The sequence below is a fragment of the Salvia hispanica genome, chromosome 6 (assembly GCF_029641045.1).
Source record: "Salvia hispanica isolate PSC_SH4W2 chromosome 6, Shi_PSC_v1, whole genome shotgun sequence".
Taxonomy (NCBI): Eukaryota; Viridiplantae; Streptophyta; class Magnoliopsida; order Lamiales; family Lamiaceae; genus Salvia; species Salvia hispanica.
The window spans coordinates 40,002,884-40,013,036 of record NC_142697.1 but is presented as its reverse complement, the minus strand read 5'-3'; the positions used below and the strand labels follow the sequence as shown (position 1 = coordinate 40,013,036).

The 10,153-nt window shown below is 37.3% G+C and overlaps 1 protein-coding gene and 1 pseudogene across 1 annotated transcript; both read right to left on the bottom strand.

Annotated features, from left to right (window-relative positions):
- Positions 1 to 131: 131 nt before the first annotated feature.
- On the bottom strand, positions 132 to 6,202 carry LOC125205990 (CBS / octicosapeptide/Phox/Bemp1 (PB1) domains-containing protein). The gene is made up of 14 exons (XM_048105236.2): positions 5,856 to 6,202; positions 5,080 to 5,248; positions 4,690 to 4,822; positions 4,188 to 4,358; positions 2,967 to 3,045; positions 2,762 to 2,875; positions 2,497 to 2,563; positions 2,075 to 2,180; positions 1,936 to 1,994; positions 1,612 to 1,718; positions 1,406 to 1,533; positions 901 to 983; positions 729 to 818; positions 132 to 613 (listed from the first exon to the last, which is right to left on the bottom strand). Exons 1-14 carry the CDS (start codon positions 6,002 to 6,004, stop codon positions 437 to 439), a joined length of 1,632 nt encoding a protein of 543 aa, XP_047961193.1. The 5' UTR covers positions 6,005 to 6,202; the 3' UTR covers positions 132 to 436.
- Positions 6,203 to 7,307: 1,105 nt separating this feature from the next.
- Positions 7,308 to 8,690, bottom strand: LOC125206839 (putative aspartic proteinase GIP2 pseudogene; annotated as a pseudogene).
- Positions 8,691 to 10,153: the final 1,463 nt, after the last annotated feature.

The following is a 10,153-nucleotide window of genomic DNA, read 5'->3' as shown; positions in this document are numbered from 1 at the left end:
TCAATAGAATTAAAATAAACTTACTAAAATATCCTTAAAACTTATCAATTTTGGGCAAATGTAGATAGACCAATTTTGGAATTTAGTCTTTATTGTACATGCCAAAGAACAAATGAATGATGAGAGAGAGATGGATCAAACTAATGTTGACCTTGGGACATTCTTTTCCTTGATCAAGTCAACCAAAATGTAGTTCATATAGCCACTGAGATGTACGTAGCATTTTTCTTTTTCTGGAGTTGCAATTCCATTTACATATGTGTATAACACAAAATAATTAAACTTTTGCCAGCTTTTATGTGGCCTTGCATTGCTGCATTTTTCTCCTAGTGCCTACAAAATGAGTGACTTTTCCTTCAACAGGCTTGCTTGTTTCTTTAAATTTGCCCATCACTTTATTATAAACACTACATATTCAGATCCATCCGAGCATCGATCATGCTTTGGAGCGCTTCAAGTACACCAGTACCCCGATGCTGGTCACAGCTACTGCTCCTGCAAATATCCCTAACCCGAGGGAGCTTGATCGGCGCTCTTTTGTAGTCACCGTGGCAGATGACAACTCTCTCGCTTCTTGACTCGAATCATAGTGTTCCAAATGGATCCTCAAAACCTGGGAAGTTAAAGACATGACATCAAATGAAAATAAACAACTTCTCAACAGAGTTAGACTTCACAGTTTGTTATAGCATGTAATGCAAAGTATAGGGGAGAACAAATACGCTCACCTTCTGTCCCACAGATTTTGCGTGGGCAACAGCACCAATCAAATCTCCATCCGTGGTGAGCATAACTTTGTCACCTTCATCATCTTCATACTAAAAGATAACAAGGTTTTCAAGTATTAACAAGCTTACCATGAAAATATAGGAAAAGCATTCTACTATGAAAGGTACCCACCAAAAGTTGAGGGCGCTTTTGATCATCAGATACACCCACCCGTTGCATAACAGAGGTAACAAGTTCAGCTAAACTTTCTGTGCCTGGTTTGGAAGAGAAAGAGACAGATATGTGGAATAAATAAAAGCTCTCTCAAGATATTGACTAAATAAGCTGGATACTGTACGATGCTAATTTGAAAAGAGGCCTTAAACATACATCAAAATTCTTAAGTAAATGAAAGATCATGAACCCTTCAAATTTAAAAACATGGATAGCATTTGATAGAGAAAATACATTTAATTATCTACAAAGTGTATTCTCTCTAAAGCACCATCCACAAAGGATTGTTGGTCTCTATACAAAAGACGTACAATTAAGCTAGAAGTTAATTGCTTTTTATTTAATATGACAGCACCTGATGAGTTGATAAAAGAGAAGTCCAAATAAATCTAAGAGATCCCACAAATCAGCAAGAGGCAAAGATCAAGAGAAAGCGAAAGGTAGTAATATAAGCTCTACTCACCCAAATTAAATCTGTGCACACGGTCTTTGTGGTCCTTGAGTTTAAAAGAAAATGAATTTCCAACTGGGTAGGAAGGCTTCGAATGTTCTGCAGCATCTGATGGGACATACTGGGACATTGACATCTCACTGTATAAAAGAAGAGCAAGCAAATGATTAGTAGATATGCTTCTCAATCAATAATAACTGAACAAGGGTAAGTAAGACCTCTGGGTATCACAGTCATCCGCGGGTTCAAAGTTAAGTGCTGAATCCCAAAAATTTTGCATAACCGAATTTGCAGCATCGTTAACTGTACCAGAGCTATTTTCAAGCTAGATAGAAAATGGAAGACATGTAAATCTTTGATCTGAGAAATAACATATCTTTACACTACTAAGACATTCAATTTTGAAATTAGCAGATCTCTGTAATTATAACAGTTGTCTCACTAAAAAACAAAAGAAATCAATAAAATCACGCCATTAAGACACACAACAAGATACAAAAATGCAGATACAGTTGATATACACTGATATTTAAGGAACTTACCATAGAAATTGCTGCATGAGTTATCTGCAAAACATCCACACAAGCTGCAACACTTCCCTCTGCAAAGAAAAATGTCAATTTTTTTTTTAAACTAATAATAAACAGTGCCTACATGCAGAGATAGAAATGTAGTACTGACCTTTGTCAACAACGGGAAGATGTAAGAATTTCCCATCACGCATTATGTGCAGTGCTTCAAGAATAGTTGTATCTACTGTTGTACATTCAGGGTCGGGTGTCATTACCTAGTGATCCAATTACCACAAAATAACAATAAGTCAAAAGCAACATGCCAAACAATGATTATAAGAAGAAAGTTAGGGATGCATGCCCCACCACCAATGAAACTGAATTTAACACGGGACAAAAAGTATCACTTTCACTTCAAATCTCAAGGGGTCATAGCAGAAATACATATAATCTGAATTACATTAAGGTGCAAAGGCAGCTTCATGAATGATATCAGAAATCGTAGTGACAAAGATCAAATATTGACGCTGCGTTCTGAAAATTCAGCATATGATCTACAAGCTGGAGTACTAATGAAATAAGTAGTCAAACCTTCTCCACTAGAGTCAGCTCAGGTGAAAGGTTTTGGGCGACGACTCGCATAAGAATATCTTTTGAACTGAAAACCAATAACCAAAAAACAATGAAAATAAGCATAAACATAAAAGGTTAAAGTTAAAAAATAAAACCATAATAATGAACAAAATATTACTCCACAAATCAATTTTGAGAAAGATAACTACCAGTCAATTAAGGCATTATTTTACAATCCTAAAGCATGTAAAAAGAAGATGGGGCCTGAGATCAAAGATCGTACGTGAGTATCCCCTGAATACTGTTTCCTGTCATAACAAGAACTGAATTGACCCGTGATTCCCGCATTCTTTTAGCAGCAACATAAACAGGGTCTGAAGGTGATGCAGTTGCAACTCTGAAAAATGATATAGATTGATCATAAGCAGCACTGAGAAAATTATCGTCCCATCTCATGCAAAGAATAAATCTCAGAAAGTATAGCTTACCTAGAAGTCTGAGAAATTATAGTAGACAGAGAAGGTTTGAACATGCGTTCGCGAAGTGTTTCTATGAGAGCTGATGATGCTGAAACACAAACGCAACAGAAACAGAATCTCAGATCTAAACTACAGACGTTTGTAAGAAAAATAGATAGAAGACCAATCAAGTGAACATAAGAAGGCTGCCAAAACACACTACTCCCTCCGTCCCAAGTTACTTGAGTCGTATTCCATTTTGGGTTGTCCCAAGTTACTTGAGTCATTTCTCCTTTTGACTAAAAACAAAACATCTAATCATATTTACTTTATTCTTTCTTTTACTTCATACTCTCTCCTCTCTCTTACTTTATTCTCTCTTCTACTTTCTTAAATCCTGTGCCAAAAGAAACGCCTCAAGTAACGTGGGACTGAGGGAGTATATGATAATGTTTACCATTCCTTAAAAATATTTAAAAGAACCCACATGGCAGTCTGAAAAAAGCAAACATTTAGGTCCTTGAATCTAAATAAGATTGAAGCTGAACTAGTTTGGACTTTGGATCCACTACTGCCCAAACATAGTGTCCACAACATCTTAGCTAGTCAGCCCAATTAAGGAAATTTGAAAGAGTGCATCTAATTAACAAGTAAGGCAAGTTGTATGATACGTAACTTTATCCGAGTTTATATCTCTCAAGTTCATAGCTAGTATTGCAAGGACTAGGTGCAACACATAAGGAAATCATGCATATCTATTGCATGGAATGTTCCTTTAGGACATGTGCTGGCCTAGTGAGCACATGCTAGTAACAATGTGTTCTCTAATCTTTACTTTATTTGGATACTCCAAATAACGATCTTCCTAATGAGTATATGACTCCAAAATTTGCAGCTGATATACACTGACAATGTGTTCTCTAACACCAAGGAGATGTTTTCTTTATTAGAATACCTGCAAATGATCTCCGTGACTCCCTCCATCCTAATTACAAAAGCTAATTGGAATTTTCACAAAGATTAAGAAACTCATTGGAAAAGATACAATCAATTTCCTAATATACCCATATTTATTTTACTGGAAATTTGCTAAAGAGTTAAATAAGAGAATATAAGTAAATGAGTTTTTTATATGGAAACAAGCCTATATATTTGGGACATATGAGAAAGGAAATAAGCCTACATAATAGGGACGGGGAAATGAAACCAATATTTGCAGCAAATAAACACTGGCAAGAAGAATAAACAAACCAGAGAAATTGCTTCCAAATTGGCGTTCAACTCCTTCAACTGCAGCTGCAATAGCACTTCCCTGCTCCGCAGCTTTCTCCATTCTTGATATGGCATCATAAAGGCATTTAGTGATATCCAAAATTGCTATAACTTCACCATTCTCAACAACCGGAAGATGCCTAAATTTCCCTGTTAAACAGGAAAACTATAACTTTAGGTGGAGATGTTGAGGGTACCAGACAATGGAATATTGTGTTTCTCTGTGAAATAAAAACCTCTTGGGAATGCTGGTAATTTCATACAGAGATGAAGTGAATACTTTTTAGGAATACCTCAGGGAAGACGACATAATTACTCTGCTAAATTCTTTCCACAATATTTAAGTATTTATAGTTTCATAGTCAATTTTACAGTAATCTCGAACACAAATTAAGTTCCAGTTCTTTACCAAATTATACAAGTCCTGGAGCACCTACGCATAGCAATTCTTAGCAAGCAACAAGCAAAGAAAAAAGGTAACCTTGGACCATCTTCTGCAAAGCATCAATAGCCAGAGAATCTGAGCTCACAAAAGTTGGGTTTCTTGTCATAATTTTTGAAATCGATGTCTGCTCGGGTCTCAACTCCTCAGCTATAACCCTGGTCGCTATGTCCTGTAAATCATAGATGAACCAATAACTAACAAACCCAACATTTAAAGAGATACTGATGCCTATTGCATCCAATTGATTTCAGGGCAGAGACTCAGTTCCAACTTATATACATACATATACACGCATACATCTTATGCAGTGAACTATGGCCAGACAATCATACTTGCATTATGCAAATGCATAAAAGATTAAAAGTAAACAGACAAAAGAAAGAGTGAAGAACCAGTATAATGGCTACAAAGCTCATAAATTATTGCCTTATCAGTGACAATTCCTGAAAGCAAAGCATTAGCATCAGTCAGCAGAACGGCGTCAACACGCCTGGCCGCCATCCTTCTACAGGCTTCTGATACAGTGGTCCCCTCGGGAATTGTTAGTGCCTTGGATAACCGGAGCTTCTTCACTGTTCTCTCGCCAGCAGTAGACCTGCATGTACATATATAACTCAATCATGTCGAATCATTGACCAAGCAAAGAAAAAGAATTACTACTATGTATCACATTCACTTTAGGATTCATTTTGTAGTATACCAAGTGGACAAACATGCAACCACAATTCAATTATAAAATCAATAATGTTTGAACAAAAGAGGTAACCAGTTAATTGTACCATAAGTCCATACACATGAAAAGATATAACACTATCTAGAATGCCGTAACCCCCCCCCCCCCAACATCCCCCCATCCACCATAAACACCCAAAATTTCCAGCAGATTGCGATAGAAAACTGTGTATCAACACTCAAAACCTCATCATTTCATAATTCAGATATCTTCCCAGCTAATATAACAATCCAATATGTAGTTATCTGAACCAAATCACTTCCCTTTCATATGTCAACGGTTTTTATCCATACAACACCAGCTATTTCAACGCAGGTTTGACAAAAAAAATCCAATTCGAAGACCTAACATTCACCTTCAAGTAGTTGTTCGCGCATCAATATCAATATAACAATAACCTAGCTCAAATCCACTCCATCAAATTAAAAAAATAATAAAAATTGCGGGTCGCCGGAGAAAGAGAACTTACAAGTGGGGTGGGGAAGAGGGCTTAGCGTTGGTCCCATTAGCGGCGGAGCCATTCTCCGACGAAGGCCCTCTCTTCAGGGTGGAGGAGGTGCGCTTCTGGGCCATACTGTTGCGTCTCGCTGCCGCCGTCGGGCCAACCACACCACTCATTTTTCTCCCCCCCTTTTTTTTGTTTTCGTTTCTATTTATATAAATAATTTGAATTTGCGAAGAATTATGTAACAATATGCTATTTTCTCGTGAATTCAAAAGACCCAAATCTTATTTTGCAGAAATCGATAATTTTTGGAATGGATTGAGGAGGTGTTACGGCCTCCACAATCTGGGTTTCTCTCTCTCCTCTCTCTATCTCTCTTTGGAATTGTTATTTACGTAGTAGCACAAATTTATTCGACACCTGTTATGTCACAACTGTGCCAAATCGACTACATCCATAATAATTTATTTTATTCTTTCTATACAGGCGTATAATTGTGGCAAAACTACTCCATCCATCCAATTCAATTCAACTTACATTTTCTATCATTTTCATTAACTTCCCTAGCTTTTGAAAGGTAAAACAGTTAAATTCAAAATTTAAAACATTTTGCACACATGGGTGTGATTCTGATTAGCTGAAAGTGTTGACTGAATAAAGCGTTTTAATTCGTAGAGATTAAAAAAGTTTTGAGTTTAGAATTTCGGTGGTTTTATTTAGTGTTTGCTTTTTATTGATAAAAAGTTTGTGAAAATAACTTTATACTATTACAAGATGATGAGTTGGCAAATCTCAAGACCTTGAAAATGCTTTTGCTGTTTCCAAAGTGGGCATAGTGATATTGTTACGACCCATCACAAAAATTTAAAAATATTGAAAATACACGCAGCATGTTAATTTTAATATAAAACAAATATATACGTAAAAATAATTTTCAAGTCACTCATCATGGTCGAATTGGGCCCACACATACTCAAACAAATCAAATCGAAGTTTCTTATGACATATATATTGTCAGACAGTCAAGTAATTGTTGAATCCGGCCCTATCATGTATGGCTATTTATTTATTTCCCTTCAATTTTATCTTTGGTTGGTCTGTTTGTAATCTACTCCATTTATGTAAAATAATTCAAAGAAATAATCGATCATTAGAAATATTTTCTTTAAACCAAAAGTAGATCGGATTATGGTAAATATCATTCCTTATGTAGTATAGTACTACAATTATAAATAATACTCCCTCTGTCCCGCTTTAGCAGTTCCATTGACTTTTCTGCCATCGTTTTGTAAAAATGATAAAAAATAGTTAAAGGGAAAAATGGTAAATTAAGAGAGAAAATAATATAGAGAAGAGTCTTATCTACATTATTGTCTCTCTTATCTTACCATTTCTCCACTTTAACTATTTTTTATCATTTTTATAAAAAGAGGATAGAAAAGTCAATGGAACTGCTAAAGCGGGACAGAGGGAGTATTATGATGCAATAACAAATTTTTATTTGATAATAAAAGTAAACAAACATCATCTTCCACATTTATTCTCATCATCTAGGCAGCTCGAAACTGGTTGCAGCTCGTATCACGCAGTAGAAGCGACGAGCTAAAACCTAGCTTCTCCGCCGCCACATCAAACTCCAGCAGATGATTCTCCATCTGGTAACCCCCCACAACGATCGACGTCGTCGGCCCCGACAAATTCGGTTGCCCCTCCACTAACGCAAGGCACATCACCCCCTCTCCAGCTCTCACCATCGTGTTCCACCCGTAAAACCGCCAGTAAACGCTCTTACTCTGCAGCACGAAATCGATAATCGGCACATCCGGCCCAGCCTCGGTGCTGGATATCGTCTTGGAATCGAAACAAGCACCGAATGGAGCCACGGACGCCACTCTCTTGATGTTCTTTGCTGCTGCGGCCTTCACAAACTCGTTAACCAGAGCTGCGTGGATCGACTTGTGCAGGCTCGTGTATGCCCTCACCGTCCGTATGCTCGTCCCTCCTTCTCCGGTCCTCTTGTTGATCGAAAGGAGAGTTTTGTTTAGAACGAGAGGCGTCTCGCCGACTCTGATGGACTTGACGCCGATGAAATACTGGATGCTGAGATTTCCGACTAATTCGTTGCCGGATGTGCTCACAGGGTTTCTGAGCAGAGGTGTGGTCCACATTGATTCCGAGATCTGTTGGAAGGGTTTTGTATAAGCTGTCTGGCCAATGATCATGCTCCCGTTGCCTCCCGAAGAAGGGAGGCATAGCATGAACTTCTCGCGGATTTTGAAAGCTGATGATAGGTGTGCTGGAAGCGAAACCCTAGTTCTGGCCAGGCCAATGAGCCCGGCCAGGTTGGTGGCTAGGCCTTCCAACAAGGCGTCGTGGGCGTATTTAAAGGGAAAGTTATTGACTTTGTACTGGGTCCCGCGTGTAGAGCCTACACGCAGGACGTCAGTGCCTATGCCACTATAGTCCTCGGTCCCAGTGAAGGGATTGAGGGCGTAGTCAGAGCATGTGTTGTTCGTGCATCTTGGAGCCGGTGGTGACAGGAAGCAGAAGACACAACCGATTCCGTCTGCTATCTTGCACTGCTTAGTGCCACATCGGGTTGGGCGGAATGAGTCAGCCGCGGAGAAGTATTCGGGGGGAGTTGAACCATAGCAACTTGCCGCCAAGATCGACCCCAACGTTGAGTGTGGTGACGTTGGAACCAAATTGGATTTTGGTGTAGTATTGGTTAGTTGTGTCATCTTTCCAAATTGGGAAGGTGAATGCTTTAGGTTTTGGTGGGGTTTTTGCATTTGAGAAAGAGGATAAAATGAGCAAAGATGAAGCTATGAAGATGGAAAAAGTATGATAAGAAGCCATCGATTGTGTTTGAAGAAATGGATGGGAGTCTCTTTTTTATTTATACTAGAAAAAATTACTTGTTTAAGAAATTTTTGGATAGATCTTGAGTCACTATAGTTTTGACTTGGAATTGCATGACAGCGAAGTCAACATTTCCAACTCACTTATTATGGTCAAAGTCAAACCTATACACTTCAAACCCAATCACACTAAACTAGTTACATTAATTTTGTAGATCTCAAATTGTTTGGTTGAAATAAGCATACCCGACTCGCTTAATTATGGTCAAAGTCAAAACTATATACTCATCCCTTAATCCATAAAAACTAGTTTTATTTTGCCTTTTTGAGGTGTCCAAAAAAAATAGCCTCATTTCTAAAAATGAAAAGTTTATCTCTCATACTTTACATTTTTTTCTCTACATCTCTCTTACTCTACCATTTTTTCTCCCTATCTCTCTTACTATACCTAATTTTTTTCATTCTCTCTTACTTTATCAATTTTTCTCATTAAAATCCATGATCTCCACAAATGAAACTATTTTTTATGGACGAAAGGAGTACTTCAGAAACGAAAAAAAAAAAAGAAGATACTCCGTACTATAAATAAACTATATATAGAAAAAGAAGAAGACTGGTGAAAGTTCAAATTTTAATTTTACTATTATAGTCATACTTTAGTAAAAATGTCAGACGTAAAATTCAGTTTCCAATTGTCTTTTCTTCTTACTCCATAGATTGTTAAATGACTAAAAATGTCAATAAAAATCAATTTATAGGTAGAGTTTGAATTAATAGTAGGGTAACTGCTTTTAAAGTCACCAACTTTCCATGAATTTTGGTTTTTCCCACGAACTTTAAAAAATTCGTGTAATGTCACAAACTTTATTATAGATTGCCATTTTCCCATGTCAGGTTTTCCAGTCTGATTCAAACTGTTCGTTTCCTATTAAGACAATGTCCAAATTCTTTTATCTTACTATCGTTATCTTCGTCTTTGAAATAACTTCGCGTGGGTACCTTGTACACCTCAATCAGAACTCGGGTGAAGAAGTTATGGCCATTTTATGAAGGATGCGACCTTTGTGCAGCCTTGTACTATCATAATGACCATAACTTCTTCATCCGAGTTCCGATTGAGGCGTGCAAGGTACCCACGCGAAGCTATTTTAAAGATGAAGATAACGATAGTAAGATAAAAGAATTTGGACATTGTCTTAATAGGAAACGAACAGTTTGAATCAGACCGGAAAACCTGATATGGGAAAATGGCAACCGACAATTAAGTTCGTGACATTACACGAACTTTTTAAAAAGTTCGTAGGGAAAACCAGAATTCATGGAAAGTTGATGACTTTAAAAGCAGTTACCCCTTAATAGTATATTCATAGAAATTTCATATATATGCGAAATAAATTACTGAGAGTAAACAAGTGTGAGCTTTCTATTTTAATTTGTATTCACGCGTTTGGCGTCTGACAC